This window comes from Notolepis coatsorum (genome assembly GCF_963971535.1).
Source record: "Notolepis coatsorum genome assembly, chromosome: 9".
Classification (NCBI taxonomy): domain Eukaryota; kingdom Metazoa; phylum Chordata; class Actinopteri; order Aulopiformes; family Paralepididae; genus Notolepis; species Notolepis coatsorum.
Window position 1 is genome coordinate 122,670,192 of NC_140173.1, and position 21,595 is coordinate 122,691,786.

General features: G+C 40.7%; 1 protein-coding gene across 2 annotated transcripts in view; it reads left to right on the top strand.

The window, feature by feature from the left end:
* Positions 1 to 11,635, top strand: part of LOC311234221 (phosphatidylinositol 3,4,5-trisphosphate 3-phosphatase and dual-specificity protein phosphatase PTEN) — a 43,234-nt gene extending 31,599 nt beyond the window's left edge. Inside the window, exon 9 of one of the 2 annotated variants that reach the window (XM_084321347.1) lies at positions 10,556 to 11,635. In XM_084321347.1, coding sequence (XP_084177473.1) covers positions 10,556 to 10,741 — 186 coding nt within the window. In that variant the 3' untranslated portion in view covers positions 10,742 to 11,635. The remainder of the gene's footprint in view (positions 1 to 10,555) is intronic. The other variant, XM_084321346.1, reaches the window with a different exon arrangement.
* Positions 11,636 to 21,595: the final 9,960 nt, after the last annotated feature.

The following is a 21,595-nucleotide window of genomic DNA, read 5'->3' on the forward strand; positions in this document are numbered from 1 at the left end:
ATTGATAATATACTACTAACTACTGCACGCTCGGAGCCAACCAGAGCTAATACTAAAGCTAATATAATGACGTCCTTTTTGGGGGGTTTCAAAATAAAAGCGCAACGTCTATAGCAGCGGAATATGTTTATTTTGTACATTATCTAACGTTAACACGAACTTAAACTAACTTTAGGTTAGTTGTAGCGTTAGTTTAGGTTTGTGTTAACGTTAGATAATGTACAAAATAAACGTATTCCGCTATAGACGTGAAAAAAGCTCTGATTACCCCAAGACTGGTAAAATAGATTCCTTACCTCAGATCAGATGTTCTCCAAAAAGATTATTCCAATTCCTGATTGCCATTCCAAATATCGATCGCGTTTATTGATCCAACACTGGGTGCTTGAAACACATATTCCACGCTGTTCTGAGTAGGGATGCACGATAATTATCGGGCCGATATCAGCAATAATAACGTCATCCCGATAAACCCGATAAACCCGATAACGTTATTGATAGCTCCGATAATATATAATACATTTTTTGGTCAAAAGAAATCCGTTGTGGGTGGATTGGGTTGAAGGGCGCTTGTTTTTATTATAGCCTCCTCCCGTTTTGCCAGTACTGTATTACGACTGATAGCGTGTGGTTTAGGAAGAGGGAGTTTTTCACAAATCCAGCGCTCCCTTTCTTGGCTGTGACGTAGTCAGGTGACATTCAGACTGACTGAGCCGGCAAGATAGTAAAAAAAGATGGCGGCGTCGTCGGACTTTTTCAAAGTTTCAGAGGAAAACAGTTTGCTTGCTATTTGTAACAAATGCAGAAGTTTCACGAGGAGGAAAAGGGGCAACAAGCGATAACACATCCAACATAATAAGTCACCTGAAACATCACCACCGCTACGATGGTGTATTAAAATCCGACAACGCCGAGCAGCTAAAGGCTAATGCAACGCGGCATAAACTAATCCAAAACCAGCTGCTGGCGGGCGGCGGGACATTTACCGAGGACCAGCACAAAGTGTGGATATTATGATTTAAAAAGTCTATCTGTCCAGGACGATGACAACATTATTGCAGGTAAGCAGGCAGCCTAGCCGTTTCTAACTACTAACGTTATCACGCTAGCTTGGATGCTAACTAACGTAATTAAGCTTGTCATGGTTCATGGTGAGCTGTTTGTGTTATAACGAGACAGCAAATGAATGAATGAAAACTTTATTTAACGGATTGCAGAATGGGTACAATACAGTACAGCTCAATACATACAATTGTTAAGGGGATGCAGACCAGAGAAAGACTTTCGTCTTGTTTACATCAGGGTCCCCCATTTACAATTCATCATAACATAATGACATACATGACATACAGATAGACAGTACTGCCTACATCTATACATGACATACCAGATTTGCAAATACAGTACTGTTTGTGATACGAAGAGTCCAGAAAAGAGAGTATATACATTTGACGTATTATTATTGTATTGTGATATGTTTTGTTTCATGTTGGAAAAAAAAATTGATCAAAATATTTTTTTAATAATACAATAAATATCGGTTATCGGCTTGAGGAGCATAAAGTTATCGGTATCGGTGTCAAAAAATCAATATCGTGCATCCCTAGTTCGGAGGGACCACAAAGACTGTAATCGGCTCGGATTACATGCCTGACAAGTAAAATGTGGATTCCGGATTTTCTTTTCCCCATGCGTTTTCATTCAGTCCAATCCAAAGGGTGCATTACCATCCGGGAGACGATAGGGGGTGGTATGTTCCCTGTTCGAGCTCAGAGAGTCCCAGTGGTAGGGCTGTCTTAAATACTTCGAAGCTTCGAAGCTTCGTTCGATGGCACAAGCTTCGAACATTAAAAAAAAATCGAAGTTTAAAAAAAAAAAAAAAAATTGTCAAATTTCTTCAACTTTTTTTTTTTTTATTTATTTTTACTTCTGTGTGTGTGTGCATGGGGCCATTGGGTGGGGCCGGGGGACAAATACACTGGAGGAAAGTAACCCAGCTCAGCACTGCCCAAATTATATCATCACTATTGCCTGTTTGAAGGATATCATCCTCAAACACATATACACCACTTACACGCCTATTCTCAGTCCTTGCCCCACAATGGTGGAATGAACTACCCACCCCAGTTAGGACAGCCGAATCCCGTCCAATCTTTCGCCGTCGACTAAAGACGCACTTCTTCAACCATTATCTGAAATAAAATAAAAAAAATAAAATAAAAAAAATCTAACCCTAACTAACCTTACTGTCATGCACTTGTCCTAATAAACTAACCTACACTGTAACATGCAACACTTTGATGAATATTGTTACTCAGCTGATAGAGTTGTATCCTTCCTGATGACCTGTCGTACAGAACTTGTAAGTCGCTTTGGATAAAAGCGTCAGCTAAATGACTAAATGTAAATGTGAATGTAAATGCCTTGTAGAATTCCACACATAAGAAAGAAAGATACTGGGATGAATAAACAAAATAGGAAATAAAATGTAGAAATGCATGCAATACATAAATAAATATGAATCTCCATATATGAAATAGAACATTTAGATACGGTGCTACTGAGATGTTTTGGTGAGTTCTTTGTTTTTTTGTGGAAGTAGCCCTTCTTAAAAATGCATGAACATTCACTGATAATTGGTCTGTAGTGGAGTCTACAAGGTCTACATTGCCGGACCTTGTAGACTGACATAATTCTGTGCATAGTTTAGTCTACACAGGCCATATTTCAAATAATCAAAATCTTACTTCATTCATCTTAAACATTCTTGATTTGGGGGATTGGTAGTTCCATGAAATCTGAAGTTGTTCAAACGACAACAGCGATCCACCTTGAATTAAATCACACAGCCGTGTTGGCTGTGTCACAGTCACGAAAGGGGCTACTTAATTCATTAATCCAATCCACTTTATTTATAGAGCACATTTAAAAACAACAAAGTTTACCAAAGTGCTGTACAAGTCCCACAACATAAGATAAAAAAATGAAAAATAATTTTATTAATTAATTTTTTTTTTTATTCGAAGCTTCGAATTAAAATCGAAGCTCTGCCCCGAAGCTTCGATTGCCAAAAAAAAATTCGAAGGTCAGCCCTACCCAGTGGTAACGTGAGGCTAGATTGATGAAAAATAAATGGAAATCGCTAATAAAAAAAAAGATTAATAATGAGATTTCTTGTCGTTGGCACTGAACGGTTGGCATGAAATAACGAGAATTCTCATCGTTGGCACTCAAAGTGTTAAAGACAAAAGACCCATGCATTTAGCATTTTTTTATATTATATATTAGATTTAGATTATTGGATTATTAGATTGCATATATTTAGCATTTCGTTGTTTTAGATTATATATTAGATTAGATTTAGATTATATATTGTAACTATTTATTGTAGGGCAAATATAACTGAGGGCATACATAGTACTTGTCTTATTAAAAAACAAAGCATTGATTAGCAAAACATGTCAAACCACATTGTCGGAATTGTAATGTTTATTGTTTACTGAAATGTTTGACTGTTTAAAAATAGTGAACCACCACACTCGCACATGGCGACTAATTTCTTTAATTGTTACATTAGATATTAATACTGATATCTTTTATGTAAATCTACAAACTATTAGCTTATAACTGGTAATCGAATGCTTTTGCATACATTTATATGAACTATTCCACTTATCAATGGCCAGGTGAAGCCTGTGCCCAAAACACTGGAGTCGAGTCCACTTGTTCAAAGCCAAGGCTTTGACAACGTTGGCTCCGCTGTCTTTTCCACGGTTGTCAATGGAACCATGTCCTTTCCTATGTGGAACGTTACCGCATCTGTGATCTCCCTCCATCGCTTGCGCTTGTCATAAGGGATGCTGCTGCTGGCAAATGATGTAGTTAGCGTCGTCTGTTTTGGCTGTGGTTTAAAAACACTCAAGGTAGTAGGGCTACCGTGCAACTTAATGCTTTCGGCAAATTCTTTTGGGTGTTTTCTTTTCAGATGTTGGAAGAGGTTGGTTTCCTCCCGTTGCCCCGACTTTAGCTTTACAAAGTTTGCACAGAATGGTGCTTTGACTCATGTCTGTTCGCTTGTAGCCGAACCAGGTCCTTATCACTGATGTAGAACCCTTTTTTTCGAAATAATTCTACAGTAGAGTCCTCGCTTTAGTTTTCACTCATGTTTTGGCACGAGCCACCGCCTCTCTGTCTCTGGCTAGGTGTGTGCGCTTGCGTGCATGTATGTGCGTGTACAGTGTTTCCCAGCAGTGGCGTTGCGTGGGTAAAATAACAGAGGATGCCAAAAAATATAGGTATTAAAAAAAAAAAAAAAACATTTATTAATATATTTCTTTCCCTAAAAAAAAAAAGAAGATATTTAAGCCAAGCAGTCACCATGTACAGTATGACTCGGCGGCCAGTCAAACCAAGCAGTCACCATGTACAGTATGGCTCGGCGGCCAGTCAAACCAAGCAGTCACCATGTACAGTATGGCTCAGCGGCCAGTCAAACCAAGCAGTCACCATGTACAGTATGGCTCGGCGGCCAGTCGAACCAAGCAGTCAACATGTACAGTATGGCTCGGCGGCCAGTCAAACCAAGCAGTCAACATGTACAGTATGGCTCGGCAGCCAGTCAAACCAAGCAGTCAACATGTACAGTATGGCTCGGCGGCGTTACTACTATGAACAAAACAAAGCCAAGAGAACAGTTTTGACTCTTCAAATAAAGTGACTATATTTATTTTTCCAAATAAATATAATTTGAGTCAATCACAAAATTCACAATCCGTCAATGTCATTAACACTTTGAGTGCCACATACGTGTTATCTCGTTATTTCATGCCCCCCGTTGAGTGCCACAGACGCGAATTGTCGTTTGATTTTTTTATTAGCGATCTGAATTCATATTTCATCAACCGAGTCTCCCGTTGGTACAGCAGCCCCTCTAGGAGCTCCGATGTGAAAATACCGCCCCCCATCATCTATCCTTGTGTAACTGCAGGCCATTCGATTAGACTTGTGGAGGGGGAGCCTACTGGCTCCACTATGCTGGCGAGCCGTCTGACCAAGAGGGAAGTGATCGCGAGATGGAAAGCAGCCTGGAATATATATTTACAGCAGCCAATAATCAATCAATAAACGTGATCGATATTTGGAATGGCGATCAGGAATTGGAATAATCTTTTTGGAGAACATCTGATCTAAGGTAAGGAGTCTATGTTACCAGTTTTAGGATAATCAGAGCTGTTTTCACTGAGAAAACCGTGTCCCGTATGTGTGTGTGTGCTGTTGAGGAAATAAGAGAATCGATTTCTCAGCTCGCTTCTATAGCGTGCATAAGTACACATATACTATCGATAATCTAGCGTTTATTTGAAAACGATTCATAAATAGGCCGACAAATGACAATGTGTCTAGTGTATTCAAGAATATTCCAATAAATGCCGTTTATGACGGAATCTTTCTATTTTCCTGAAGTTTTCGAGAGAACGATAGCTTTTCGAAATGCTATAAAAAGGATATGAACCAATTAAAAAAACAATCCATTTCGACCATGTTGACTGCAAACAAGTCATTGATAAGCGACGGGCAGATTAGACACATAGCCATAATTTAAAACATAGATTATGCGTTTTTAACGCTATCATTGAAGTGGATGCTGGCATCCAAGGACATTAATCAACGTTATGGCTGGCACTGAAAGTGTTAACAATGTGTTTCCCTGAACAATGAGTGAACTAAAAACCAGCAGATATAACATTTGACGCTATAGGAGAGGAGACTGTTGTGGTCTTGGTCCATGAAACAACTATTACTTGGCATTTATAGGACAGCACGCCTCAAAAAGAATTAAATAAACCAAACAAACATCACACATACATATTATGTCCGTGGTGAAACTTACGTGCTGTGGTTGTCACGTGTCTGGTGCGCCCAGCAATCCTACTGTAAAATGCGGAAGCAGCCATTTTAGCGATAGCTCAGTGATTATTTTACTCGTTTATAAAAATGATTTAAAATGTTTAACAACGCCGAGCTTTCAAACCCTGCCGCTTGTGTGTGTGAAACCCTAATGGAACGCTGGGTACCTTTGAAATTTATATCTGATATATTTTGGATCCACCGCTAGCTTTTAAGCAGTACTTGGTGGTGCTAATTAACCTGGCTACTATGGAGGAATAAGTGACTGTGTATTCGAGCCCCTGGCTCGCTAGCTTGGTTACGTTAGTTAGCATCCAAGCTAGCCTGATAACGTTAGTAGTTAGCATCCAAGCTAGAAACTGCTTTGGCTGCTTACCTGGCCAATAATGTGGTCATCCTCTTGGACAGATAGATTTGTTAAATCATAATATCCACCTCAGTAAATGTCCCGCCGGCGAAAAAAAAAAAAGTTGCTAATAAAGTGCTAATGTTTGATACACTACTACTAGACGATTCGAACGTGCCCGCGAGGGGATGACGTTCAGACGTTGTTTGTCACGTTAGGTGGACGTCAGGTGGAAACGTTCTGGACTGGCCCGCCTCTAGTGCGGCAAATTTGAAGACGCTAGACTACTTTGCTGTCAGACGGACCCGTGTTAAGACGTGGGAACCCCTTTATTAAGCTCTAATCTTATTGGCTAATAATTGGTTGTGGAGTCCATAACCATGAACCACATGTGGAAGCTAGAAAAAGACACCTCCCCCTCCCCTCTGTTCTATATTCTGCCTGAGCTGCAGTGAGCACAGAGTGACTGCCAGCCTGCCTCAATGAGTCTGACAGTGTTAGAGAGAGGGAGAAGAGGGAGAAAATTCAAAAAAATAAAATTATAACACGGATGAAAAATAATGAGTTTTTATTATTATTTTAAACTATATAAAAAAATTATATTTTAATTTGTAATTTTAATTAAAAATGTTTACTGTTCATATTTTTCTGGGGAAGCCTGGCTTCCCTTGGCTTCCAGGAAGATTCGCCACTGTTTCCCAGAGGATTTTGTGAGACTGTGGTGGGTGAACCTCTCCCCCCCCCCTAGAGGGGCCTGGGGGCGTGGCCCCCGGGATTTTTTTTTTACATTTTAAAGTTAAATCCATAAATCTGGTGCACTTTGAGAGCACAATAAAGAGGCTAGATATATGATGAACTTTGTGTTCAAAACACAAAATCGACTAGACTAGTGCTTCCCAATCCTCAACTCGAAGCACCCCCAGCCGTTCAATGTATTCGTTAAATTCCACCACCAGCACACCTGATTCAACTTAACCTAGCCCTTTATTAGTTGAATCAGGTGTGCTGGTGGTGGAATTTAACAAATGCATGGAATGGCTGGGGTGTCTCGAGGAGAGGTTTGGAAACCACTGGACTAGAGCATACATTTGAGCCATCAAAGAAATGAAGCAAAAGTGGTTACCTGTGTTGAACTGGTTTATTTTTTAGAAAATAAAAAAATATACTGGATTACTATTACGACTACTACCACTGCCAATACTACTGATACATCCCTAAATATATATATATATATTTTTTTGGTTCATTATACAACTGTGGCGGGCCGCCACAGTCTAGGTAATTAATGGGAAACACTGGTGTAGATGACGTAAATTTGGGCGAGTGTGTGTGACTGACTTTTTTTCTGCAAGGGAGAGGAAAGCATTTAGCACTGCGCTTGTAAGTCTCATCTCAGCCGTGGTGGCCTCTAACATGAGGGCAAAACATCACGATATCCACGATACATTTAAAAAGTGTATCGTTAATGAACTGTACCCGATATTTATATAATATCGTCATATCGCCCAGTAGGGCTGAACGATTAATCGATTTTAAATCGAAATCGCGATTTGAAATGATGCAATTAACAAATCGCAAAGCCTGCAATGTCTTTTACATTTTTATTTATTTAACCAGTAAGTCCCATTGAGATACAAGATCTCCTTTGCAAGGGAGACCTGGCCAAGATGACAGCAATAACATTTGCAATACATCACACAGCAATAAAATGTGCGATACAGCACACAAGAACATAATAAAAGGAGCCTGTCTCTCTCTCTCTCTCTCTCTCTCTCTCTCTCTCTCTCTACTGGTTTAATTAATGTTTAAGTAGAAAAACGTTGCACTATAAAAACGAACTGGATAGTTGATGATAATAAACATTTAACTTCATTAGCTGAAATATTCTAAAATAATTCTGTGTGTGCACGCGTCTCATATCTGGTCTGATCTAATGTCAGATAATGTTGATATTTAAAAAAATAAAAAATTATCATGCAACATAAAAAAAATTGTTGTAGGAACGGTTTGGGAGAGGGAGGTAAGGGGTTTTAGATTGTGTGTTGTGAAGTTTAGACTTCAGAGTAAAGTACAGAAAAAAAGGTATCGTTGGGTACCGGTATCGATTCCCAGGTAAAAAGAAACATTTTCAGGCTTGATGTCCCGAACAGACCCAGCGCATAGGCCAGATGCAAGCCGCATTTGACAATAAACATCTGTGGGGCTGCTTAAAAAAAAAATTGAAGCAATTAGATTATTTCCTAAAATCGTGTAGCCCTATCGCCCAGCCCTACTTCCTAGTGACTGACATCACTCAACTACAGCATCCAAGAGGCTCAAACTCAAACATAATACATCACGGCGCGGGTGGCTGAGCCTCTCTCCCTCTCTCTAAGCTCAATGTTCATGTTCAATGATTTAAAGTAGCCAAACGTTATACTATTTTAGATTTTTGATTTGAAATCTTTATTTCGAACATGTAAATAAATACAAACAATATAAAATCAAAACAAATCATTGATCTCAAGAAATTAAAATGGAATTTCTTTTATAAATAAACAAAAGCTAAACATAACTCAATTTACATGTTCGAAAAGGAGTAGGAAGAAGTATACACTTATTTAATCCTACCCCTTTCCCACTACTCAAATTAGTGTACTAATTTAAAACTTTACAAAACAAATATATATATATATATATGCAAAACTAAAAACAAAAACTATATGTAAAACATGAAAGAAATAAAATTAAAATGTAAACACCTGTGAATGTCAAATCCCTTCCTCATCCCTGTACCTCGTGAACATCATTTCCTTATAATTCAGTTTGAATTGTCTCATATTTGAACATTGCTTTAGCACCACATTCAGACTGTTCCACAGTTTCACTCCACATATTGAAATGCAGTGTCTTCTCATGGTAGTGCATACACTAAGAACTTTTAAACTGAGTTCTCCCCTCAGATTATAACCCCCCTCTCTATCAAAGAACAGTTCTTGAATGTTTCCTGGAAGTACATTACCTTTTGCTTTATACATTAATTGTGCGGTTTTAAATTAATTTAACTTTAATGTTTTTGACTTTAAAAATAATATGTTTGATCACGATATATATACATGACTATAAATACTACTAGATAGTTCATGATATAAACATTTATTGTCATTATCAATTTATTCAATTTCTGAAATATTCTAAAATCATTAAGCCTGCTATGAGCCATTCTCCCTTTGTGTGTGTGTGTGTGCGCACGTCCCATATTTGGAAAGACCAGATGAGGTCAGAGGAGTTTGATAGTATTTATGGCCAGATAATGTTATTTAAACTTAAAAAATAATAATACATAATAAATGTATACATGCTCATGCAACATTAAAAAATCATTGTAGGAACGGTTTGGGAGAGGGAGGTAGGGAGGGGTTTTAGTTTATGTGGTGTGATAACAATGTTGAAATTGGGAAGTTTAGACTTTAGTTTTACAACAGAAAAAATATTTTTGTTATAATGAAAGTACCGGAAAAAAGGCAACGTCGGGTACCGGTATCGATTCCCAGGTACCTGTATCGGTTCAAATGTGAACGGTACCCAACCCTAGTACCCACTCCTCTGGTCCTCTGGCTCTCTAGGTAAAGTCAGGTAGAACGTAGGGGTGTGGACATTTCTCGGTTCTAAGATGCATCGCAATGTGGATGTGGACGATTCAGCATCGATGCAGTGACGGAACATAATCGATTATTAAAATGATACTTTATTATTATATATTTTTTTACTCTTGCTAGCTTTTATGTTCTTTTACAATGTAGCGCTTTGGGATTTGCTCCACAACTATAAAGCACCCTACAAATCAAATATATTATTATAAAAAAGAAAAATAGACGGCATCAGGCTATTCTAAAAGTATTGATACTAATACAAAGAGTATTGAACCGTTTTTAACAGCTGGGTATCGAGATACCTTTCTAGTATCTATCATGCAACACTAGTAAAGACATTTATTTTGACATTTTATTTAGAAAGTTAATTTATCTGACTGCTTGTATTAATTGATGAAAAAGTGGCCCAATTGTGGTGCGGCGTCATTTATCAGACCTATCAAATTTCACAGCGTTTGAGCTGAAGCCAATCAAATTGTGACCCATGGCTCCCTTTTGGTCCAATAACCCTGTCTTTTTTTAACATGAATTTCTCCAGATCTCTTGGCAGGAGCCAGAGAGACTGTGTGTGTGTGTGTGTCTACAGACAAGATGGTGAATTCAGTCATCTTAACAAGGTCACACAGACTGACACGCGTTTTGTTGTTATTTCCTTTCTTTTCCTCCCCAGGTGAAGTTGTATTTCACGAAAACCGTGGAGGAGCCTTCGAATTCCGAGGCGAGCACTTCGACATCCGTCACTCCGGACGTTAGCGACAATGAGCCGGACCATTATCGATATTCCGACACCACTGACTCTGATCCGGAAAACGAACCTTTTGACGAGGAGCACCACACGCAGATCACAAAAGTGTGAACTCTTTTTAAACGGGAAGAAAATATATATATATACACCAGAGAGAAAAAAAAGAAAAAAGGAGAAAACTTGAATATGAACTCAAAAGAAGAACCTTTGCCCCTCTTCCTCCCCCCAGACGGCAATAGAATATCATCCTGTCAAAATGCCAATTTTAGGGAAAAAAAGAAAAAAGAAAAAAAAGATGAATATCCTGACCAATATATTGTTTTTATTATTCTTTTCTTTGGCACGGCCGTGTACCATGTGCAAGGTATCGACACTGTTGCCCCATGGGAAAAGGTGCTGTAGCTCTTAAAAAAAAAGAAAAAAAAAATGTGTTTATATATATACATATATGTATATGTATATACATATATACATGCATATATAAAACAAACGTTTTTTTTTGTGTCAAAGACAATGGAAAGAAGAGTATCACAATCAGCAGACGGGAGTTGAAGTGTGGGAGAAGTTAGAATGATATAGAGGACTATGCTGCTCCTTCTCCTGTTTAAACCAAGGCCAGTGCTGCAGTCACTTTGTTTCTCCCCTCTCCTCCCTCCCCTTCTCCTCCTCCTCTTCCTCTCCTCTTCTCCCCCCCCCCCCCCCCCCCCCCCCCCATCCTCCTCTACTGTGAATGCTTCTCGTGCTCTTTGCAGGCTGTCTCACGTGACTTTTTGGCCTTTGTGTGCAGTGGAAACTGCATGCGGGCAGTGGGTTGGGGGTGGGTGGGGTCACGAAGAGGCTGTGATGATGTCTAAAGCATTGCCATTCCCTTTCCCACTGTGTATACGTTTAAATTATGCAGAACAAGGCATCCCATGTAATTGTCAATGTTTTTTTTTTATCCTAAGATAATAAAAATATAATACACGAAAAACAGCAGGGAGATGAGTGTTTGCAATAATGTCAACACTACATTTGAAGAAACCCCCCCCCCCCCCCAAAAAAAACTAAAACAAGCAGAAGGACAATGGTGGTGTGCATGTATTGGAATTGGCGTCCATCCCTAATAAATGTATGCAAATGTTGTCTTTTTCTTCAAGAAACGAGCTCTTGAGATGTGTCTTCTGCGTGGGGTTCCCCAATGCTTTCGGTGAGTCATAAAGGGCTTCCTGGTGTGCAGCCAGTGACATCACAGGGGTTTATGTAATACTCCCCTGTGTCGCTGGCAGCCACCGAAATGAATTGTACTGTACAACTTGTTCTATACCAAGTGCAAGTACAGTAACTGCTCTCAAACAGGAGTCCTTGTAAGTTTCGACTCCCATCAGTTTTCATCTGAAACCTTGATGAGGCACCTAGACTTGGGCACCAGTGAGTTGTGTGTGGGGTAAAGGCCAGGAGGTAAATGTGCATGAGCGTTTTGCGCGGGAGGATGAGAAAAGAAAAAGAAAATGCTGTAAAGCAGGTTGTCATTGCAGCTGCTGGAACTATGTTAACAGTGACTTCCTGCTTTAAAGGTCAGCGCTGCAAATAAAGGGTGCGACCAGACTAGGTAGGGAAGCTATGGAGGGCCTATTCTTAAAAGTACAACTCAAGAGAGGGAGAGGAAAGAGCCAAGTTTTGACAGACTAAAGAAAGAACACTACGTTTATGGCCTCAGGCGTTTAGTCAGTGGGGTAGGACGACTAATTTAAATCGGTCTATTCTGGGACGGAGATGCACTGTGCAGCGAAGAGAAACCAACGCGACCACTGCTGATCATTAATGGTGATGAGCTTCGGTCAAACCCAAAACCTACATCTCCACCCTTCGCAAAACAAACAGTGGATCAAAGACGGAACAACTGCTGTTTGACAGCGAGTGTAAAAAGACATTTGCATAGTTATTTGCATGACAATATCGCATCGATTTCATAGCGAAGCGTCGGCGGTTGGTTACACGGGCGTTCTCCTGCTGAGCCGTGCGCAGGAAGGAAGGGAGAACGTGGAGTCCCCAGCCCCTGGAGGGAGGCGGCCGGGGCCCGGCGTGGAGCGGCTCGCAGAAAGAGTAACAGGATTACCTACCATGTTACTGTGATGAGAGGCTAGACCCTGGCTAAAGCACAGCCCAAAGTCCTCTTGATAATACAAAATAAAAATATGAATAAGAAATATATATTAGGAAAATGTGTTCCGCCTCCAGAGGCAGTCAGTCAGTCACATAATCCCCTTCTGCTCCATTAAGACTCGGCCCCTGGTCCTCTCTTGTTGATGGAGACATCAAAGCACATCCAGCAAAGTGAGACGGGCAACAGTCGCAGGGGCCTTGCTGTAATTGGCTGAGCTGGGAAGGAATGAGAGTCTCTGGTAGATGAATAATGAATGTGCAGTGCAGCTGTGTTTTGAGAGACCAGAGCGATGCCTTCGCTCTCCACAGACGGGACTGGAGCGGCTGAAGGCCCTGGCTTTGGCTGGACGAGAGGCTCAAGTTGGAACGTCTGTTGTTTTTGATTGCCGCCGCCTTCCCGCCCAACATGGCAGCGCCATCTGAAATATTAATCAAATCCAATGTACGACGCGTTCATATTCTGGCAGTTGAATTTCCTAAAGTAAGGATTCGTTTAGAGTTTTTCAGTGAGGCAAATCATGTTTAGGAAATGTGAATAATTTATTATTGTACTAGCTCACTATATAAGCAAACAATACGGTAAAACTGCCCATAAATGTGTTCTTACTGAGGAAATGGATCCATTCTAATCTTCTGACGTTCTATATGTTGTGGGTTGTGTACTGTATATAGACCCAGCAGTATCACGTTGCAAGGACAAATGGATGACGCCACTGTAAGTGTTATTTCTCACCCTCAAGTCTTTGCACTGTGTTCATTGAGACTGATCAGACACAGGGGCGGACCTAGCACATTTGGCGCCCTAGGCGAGGTTCACCACTCGCCATCAAAGAAAAGTAAGAAGAAATGTAAAGTGCACACTAAAGAATTAAAACAAACAACTTAGCTAACAATCAATAATAACTAACAAACAATAAAATAACGTGCACATTTGCTTTAAAAGAAAATGATTTATTGTAAAATATGTTGCACATATATAATAAAAATATAATATGCTAAATAAACAAACAAATAAATAAAAATTACAAATTCACTTTGTCTAAAGAACTACCGTACTTTTCGGACTATAAGCCGCGGCTTTTTTTTCAATGCTAATTACATATGGTAATAAAACATTAAAACACCTGCGGCTTATAGTCCAGTGCGGCTTATATATGTACACATCATTCAATTTAGCTGCTGCGGCTTATAGTCAGGTGCGGCTTATAGTGCACTCCCTATCATCACACTTCAAGGTTAGCCTGTAGCTCCTACTGGTTTCCATTTACAGTGCAATCCTTCTGGCCTTCCTCGCTGCAAAGTCATCAATCACATCAAATTTTCCAACTCCTGAGCCAGCTCCTTCCCATCCAAATCAGATTGCCCTCCATGGTTTAAGGTGTGTACAGGTGCCTCTGCTTGCTTCATCAACTCTTGGTGTGGCAGGTCTTGGAAGTTGTACAAAATTGCATACCTTTCACCTTGGCACGTTTCTCGTCTTCTTTTCTTCTCTTTTTATACTGGATGGCCGGATGGCTTTTGCCTCTTCATAGTTCTCTAACGTTAGTCTTTCTTTCCTCAACGCTCAATTCTATAAACACTTGACCGATACCCATCAATGCACAGCGCTCTAGCATGTTCTGACTGTGAACACCTAAAGCTGAGACCGTTTTAGATTTTTGGCTCATTTTCCCTTATGTTAGACATTTTTTTATGTAAAAATAATGGTTGCAGATATAGAGGAGGGCGCCAAAACTGCGCGGAGCAAATTCTTTTTTCTTTTTAACTTTTTTATTTTGGCAACCGCCTATATCGCCTGTAGGAAGCTCCGTCCCTGATCAGACGCACTAATCTCTGTAGGTTTGGTACTGTATCACCCATTCCCCTCATCTGACAACTCTACTGTGAAAGCCAACACCAAATACACAGATTTAAAGGGGCACTTCACCAAAAGATAATGCTCATATTTTGCACATGATCTCACACACATCCAAAAACTCTATAAACCGTTTTTGGACACATTCATTCAGTTTGACGACTATTGAGAGTAATTCGTTTGAATATAGCCACCAGTGATGTCATCGGGAACATTTAATCCTTGTGTTGTGTTAATTACAGCACCATGAATGATGTAGATGGAAAAAATGGCAATACCTTATTCCATGGAGCTGTAATGAACAACACAAGGATTTAATGTCACTGGTGACCATATTCAAACTCATTTACTCTAACTGTCAAAACTAAATTAATGTGCGTTAAGAGTTTTTGGATGCGTGTGAGATGTGCAAAATAAATCTGCATTGTTTTTTTTGGTGAAGTGCCCCTTTAAACAAAGTATTATGGTTAAATGGGGGGTCAGTTTGGCCTACAAAGGGGAGATAAATCCAAGCTGTAGCCCCATTTCCCTTCCATCTGTTGGTAGCAGAGGATGGCTGAGATCACCAGGACCTGGCAACCCCTCCCCCAGCTCTCTCTCACAGCTGTGTTGCGTTTGGATTAGGCCAAGAATAAAACAGGAAGTAGAAATTAAACAAAAGCTTAAAAAAAAAAACAGGCGCTGTAAGTTACCAAAGACTCAGCAGCATGTCTCCAACAGCCTGTGGAAAAAGTGCACGTGCGCGCACACACCCATATACAGATGTATGTGCGTGAACACACAGAGAAACTGCATGCAACAAAGTCATACTCTACCTCCCACAGACACATAAACCCACTCAGAAGCACCAGCATGTCATTTCTGCCTTCCCACACGCTCTCACGTATCCTCTTTTCTCATGCAAAGTGCCCCACAGTGTCTCTGCATGGTGGTTTGTGTCGTAGGTGGCGAGGAAGAGCTGATTAGTGAGGCATTCTGATTAAGAGACGATACGTCTAAACACCATTAACCCTTAGAGCAGGGGTTCTCAAACTTTTTTTACCACAACCCTATTTTATTTAGAATTTTTTTTCTGGCGACCCCACACTTAATGTTTCGTGTAATTTCAACGCAGAATTAAGGAATATCAAAATAAAAGCACACGTTGAACTTGATCAAGGATACTGTATTTATTAGAAAATTTTATTACAGCACTGTTATCAATTCACATTTATAAAACAAGACATATTTAGCCAAAATATGTTGCCAGAACATAATATATATATTTTTTTACTTGCCAATGTGCGACCCACTTTGGGTCGCGACCCGTAGTTGGTCTAAACACCCTTAGAGACCTACCATAGACCCATTGTTGTCTTTTTCTTTAGGAGGGGACAGGATATTTAGGGGGAGATGGGTCAACAGTAGATGTGACATAGCAGTGGTGTAAATCATCTGAAAGCTTTGCAGCTCAGCAATGTGTTTTTCTAGTCATAAATCTGTAATAAACATTGTGTTTTGTTTAGGCGCCTATTCAAATTTAGACTAGGGTTTAGAACATTATGATGGACGTGTATGATGTTTCATAAGTTGTTGCCGCAATTCATGGGTTGATACCATTTGGTACAAAATGTAACCATGTTTGACCACTTGAGAATTGATGAACATGATTGAAAATACCACATTAAGACCTTGAGGAATACCATAGAAAATGTTATTCTGTGATTTGGTATAAAAAACCATTGTCTTTTTTTTTTTTTCACTTTTTCTATATTTTAGCTCTCATCCCAATTGAGTCGTTATGCCAATTCCCTTCCTGGTCGTTGTGTGCATTGCCCCACTGTCGGCCTAGGGAGGGTGTAGAACTACCACATGCCTCCTCTGATACATGTGGAGTCAGCCAGCCGCTTCTTTTCACCTGACCGTGAGGACTCTCACTGGGGGAATGTAACGCGTGCGGAGGTTCACGCTATGCTTCGTCCCATCCTTCATTATGCTTCCTATCACCTTTCATCAGATGATGCACTCTGCCACTCTGCCCCTAGTGGCAGCTAACGGGCATGGCACTTTGTGTAAGACCAGTTCAATCGATGTGAGAATACTAAGGCTGTCAATCGATTAAAATATTTAATCTGATTAATTGCATGATTGTCCATAGTTAACTTGTGATTAATCGCAAATTAATTGCATATTTTGTATCTGTTCTAAATCTACCTTAAATGGATCTTTTTCAAGTTTTAATACTCTTAACATGAGGACAACAAATGCTTGCTTTATGCAGCCATTTAACACAAAAGGATGACCTTCATGCATTGCAAATTTGCATCAAATTCAAAACAGTGATGCACAAAATAACTTAAAAGAAAATAATAATTTAAAACAATGAAAAAAATGCATGAAATGGGAGAAAGAAAACGTTAGGAACTTGTTACATTCACCCACACAAGGGCTGAGGACTCACCCCCCCGCCCCCCTCTCACACACGCACACTCTCCCAGCTCTCTTTCTCTCTTGCCCCTTCCTCATCTCTCACCCCCTCTTTCTCTCTTGCCCCTTCCTCATCTCTCACCCCTCCCCCTCTCTCTCTTTCTCTCACACACACACACTTTGAGTCAGAAACAAACATAGTATCAATGAGAGTTTCAATAATACACCTGAGTGAAGTCTAGTAAAAACTTTAATCTTAACGCATTAAAAAAAATAGTGGTGTTAAAAGAATTGTGCGAACTTTGACAGCCTTAGAGAATACATAAACATTGTGTGTTCTTGTTCAGCAATGCACTGCTACACTCATCTGGAAGCTCCCAGTGTTTCACTGTTGCATTGAATAGATCCACTGGAGAAATTGTGGGTTAAGATCCCTGCTCAAGGCTACTTGAATGGTAGTTGATGATAGAGGGAAGTATATTCATTCACTTCCTCTGCCTAGATTTCCCTGCCATTCTGGGTCAGTTGCCCACTTAACTAACCTTTGGGCTTTACTGCTGCAGTTCAGCACAGTGTACAGTACAACCGCCGTGTGCTTAACTGACAAACTGGCATCCGTTTTTCACAATGATAAATGGCAATTAGTTGGAGGGGAGGAGTGTCCTCGGGTTTGTCTCTTTATGTAATTGTCCCACTCCCTGATTGCAAAGAGGAACTAGGCAGAAAGAGGAAGGAGATAGATGGCTGTGTATGGGGGAGTACGACACTAGTTGGCACGCTGCATTCAGTCTTGTTGCAATGCTCAGTAAGACTGTTGGATGATGTACAGTAGATATACAGTATGTCAAGAACAGGAAAAGTAAGGGGGACAGCTGTAAACAATGTGTTGACTGAACGGTCAGGAAGGCCTTTGTTTGATTGAAAACTTTATTAACAGATTGTAGAATGGGTACAGTACAGTACGGCTCAAGACTCACTCCTGTCCTCCACTCCCTCCACTGGCTCCCGATCAAGGAACGCATCAACTTCAAAACACTACTCCTCACCTTCAAAGCCCTCCATAGCCTGGCCCTTCCCTACCTGACTGACCTCCTTCTCCCCTACCGCCCCACCCGTTCCCTCCGGTCCTCTTCCACTCTTTCCCTCACTGTCCCGTCATCCAAACTCAAAAGTTTTGGTGACCGGGCATTCTCACGAGCTGCACCCCAACTCTGGAACTCCCTCCCTCAGACCATCAGAGACTCTCCCTCACTCACCACCTTCAAATCCAGACTCAAAACCTACCTGTTCTCCCTAGCATTCAACCTTCCTTACCCATAACCACCCTCCTTCAACCCGCCACCATTTTTCCCTGCCCCACGTTCTCTCCTCTCCTGCCCCCCCCACCCCCCTTGGTTTTCCTTTACTCTCTTCCTGACTGTCTCCCCTACCTTTACCTTTTACCTATCCACTTCGTGCCTAGTGGCACATAAGGCCTTCACAGAGCGTTTCCACTTCTCCCGGTCAGCTGCCGTTGTTCTTGCTTCAGGCCATGAGCTCCACCCTGCCTCTTTTCTTTCTTTCTCTACTGTGCGTCTCCAGGTAGTCTTTGGTCTTCCTTTTCTTCTTTTCCCTTCTGGTGCCCAAGTCATTGATATGTTGCAGTCGTTGTTGTGGTCTTGCCTCAGTATGTGTCCTATCATCTTCCATCTTCGCCACTTCACTTCCTTGCTCAACGGCTTCATGTCGGCTCTTTCTAGTAGCTCTACGGTGCTGATGCGGTCTTGCCACTGGATTCTGAGGATTCTTCTGAGGCATCTGTTATGGAACACGTCGACTGATTTGTTGTCTCCCTTGTTCATCTTCCATGTTTCGCATCCATACAGTAGGACTGGCACAACCAGTGTTTTGTACAATCTCAGCTTTGTTCTTCTTGAGATGCTGTTGGAGTGCCAGATCTTTTTGAGTTTGATGAATGCACCTCTTGATTTGGAGAGTCTGTTCTTTAGGTCTTTCATACCTCCTCCCTCTTTACAGATGGTGGCTCCCAAGTATGTGAATTGGTCTACATGGAAAAACCTGATGGATCCATGAGGCTAGGATAAGCCTTGTGGACCCAACTTTTTAGATGAAGGAACGGGTACATAGGAGACACGCCTCCAGTTTTTCAAAAGTTTTTGACACGCCTCAGCTTCTGAGCTGAAGGCGTGTTTTTGCGGACCTCCCAAACTTTCAAACTTTTTAGATGAAGGAATGGGTACAATAGGAGACACGCCTCCAGTTTTTCAAACGTTTTTGACACGCCTCAGCTTCTGAGCTGAAGGCGTGTTTTTGCGGACTTCCCAAACTTTCAAACTTTTTAGATGAAGGAATGGGTACAATAGGAGACACGCCTCCAGTTTTTCAAAAGTTTTTGACACGCCTCAGCTTCTGAGCTGAAGGCGTGTTTTTGCGGACCTCCCAAACTTTCAAACTTTAGACTGTTTTCTTTATACGTTTTTCTTTTTCTTTCTTTCTACCACAATACACGGCCACTGATGGATCCATGGGACTTGGTAAAGCACTATGGACCCAACTATGACCACTGATAAAAACGTAACTACACTAGCGTTATAAGAGCTAAACATTGCTACCTACAATACAAGTGCATTGGTTTAGTGCACTTCCGGTTGCCACTGAGCGGAAATGTTTGTGCGGACCTGTTCTCCCAAACTGGTAAGCAAATGACTGTTTTTACGTTATTTTCATTTTTACGTTACTATTATTATTATTATTATTTTTTAAACATTGATCTTAACTGATCACTATGACTTTATTGCTTTTATCGTTATATATGCCTATAATTGTGTACAGCACTTTGAGCTACATGACATGTATGAAAGGTGCTTTATAAATACTTACTTACTTACTTACTTACTACTTACATCCTCAATCTCTTGGTTGTTGATGTTGTCATGGTTTCTTGCATTAATTCTCATGGTTTTTGTCTTTCCGGTGTTAATCTTGAGTCCCACTCGTCTGGCTTCTCTCTCCATTCTTGTCGTTTTTTTCCTGGATTTGGTGTTTGGTAGAGGAGAGTAATGCTACATCATCTGCAAAATCCAGATTGTCGAGTTTTGATGTCAACTTCCATCTGATTCCATTCTCGCCTTGTCCAACTGTTCTTCTCATTATCTAATCCATGATCATTAAGAATAAAAAACCTGACATGTTGCATCCTTGTTTGACACCGCTGTTGATGTTAAACCACTCGCATATTCCTCCTTGGTCTTCTAATGCACACTGGAAGTCTTCATAGAATATTTTCACTATCTGGACAATCTTCTCTGGGATTCCATATTTCTTCATAATTAGCCATAGGCTTTCATGGTGGACTGAGTCGAAAGCCTTTTCAAAATCTACAAAGTTCAGGTGGAGTGTTGCTTGCCACTTGTTTACTTGCTCAATGATGTTCCGCAGTATGAAGACTTGTTCTGTTGTTCCTCTTCCTCTTCTGTAACCGGCTTGTTCTTTTCTTAGCCGTGAGTCGATTCCAATTCTGATTCGGTCAATGATGATCCTGCCAAGTATCTTCCCTACGACTGGAAGTAGGGTGATGCCTCTTGAGTTCTTGCATTCTTTGAGGTTTCCTTTCTTTGCTAGTTTGATGATAAACCCCCTCTTCCAGTTCTTCGGGATCTTTTCCTGCCTCCATATTTTTTCCAACAATTGATGTACCTTCTTTGCTGAAAACTCGATGTCTGCTTTTAATAACTCAGCTGTGATGTTGTCGATTCCTGGTGCTTTCCCATTCTGAAGTCCTTTAATCACTTCCTTTACTTCACTTAGTGTTGGTTCATGTACACTAGGAATCTCTTCAATCATGTTAGTGAGTTCACATTCTTCCTCATCAGTTATTGGGTTTTCTGGTGGTTCCCTATTCAGTACTTCCTTGAAGTGTTCTGTCCACCTTGCCTGCACTGCATCTTTTCCGCTGATGAGGTTGCCATTCTTGTCCAGTACTGCTCTGTCTAGGTCTCTTGTTGCACAGTGCCTTCGTAAGACCGTACAGTGTCTTCATTTGTTGTTTCCTTGCAGCTTCTTCTGCTTCACTTGCAATGTTCTCCACCCATTTCTTTTTGTCTGTCTTTATACTTCTCTTTGTTTCTCTATCCTTCTCTGTGTACTTTGCTTTTAGCTGTTTCTTGATTCTTTCCGAGTGTGTGCCAAGGATCCTCTTGTTTGTTGTTTCCCGCTGGTCTACAAGGTTCCATGATTTTTCACTGATCCATGGCTTTTTTATTCTTCCGTGGTCTACCCAGGATTGCTTCAGCGACTTCTGTGTAGGCTTTCTCCAGAACCTGAGAGTCACGCTCCACCTCTTCGTTGTCTTCTATTCCTTGCCCTTCATCTTCCAGCACCTGAAACCTGTTTCTCAGGTTGATGGTAAAAGTCTTAAGGATGGCTTCATCTTTCAGCTTTGTTGTGTTGTACTTGACTCTGGTGCTTTTCTTTTCCTTCTGCTTCATCTTCAGTCTTAACTTGACCGTTGTGCACACGAGGTAGTGGTCGCTTCCAATGTCTGCAGATCTGCATACTCT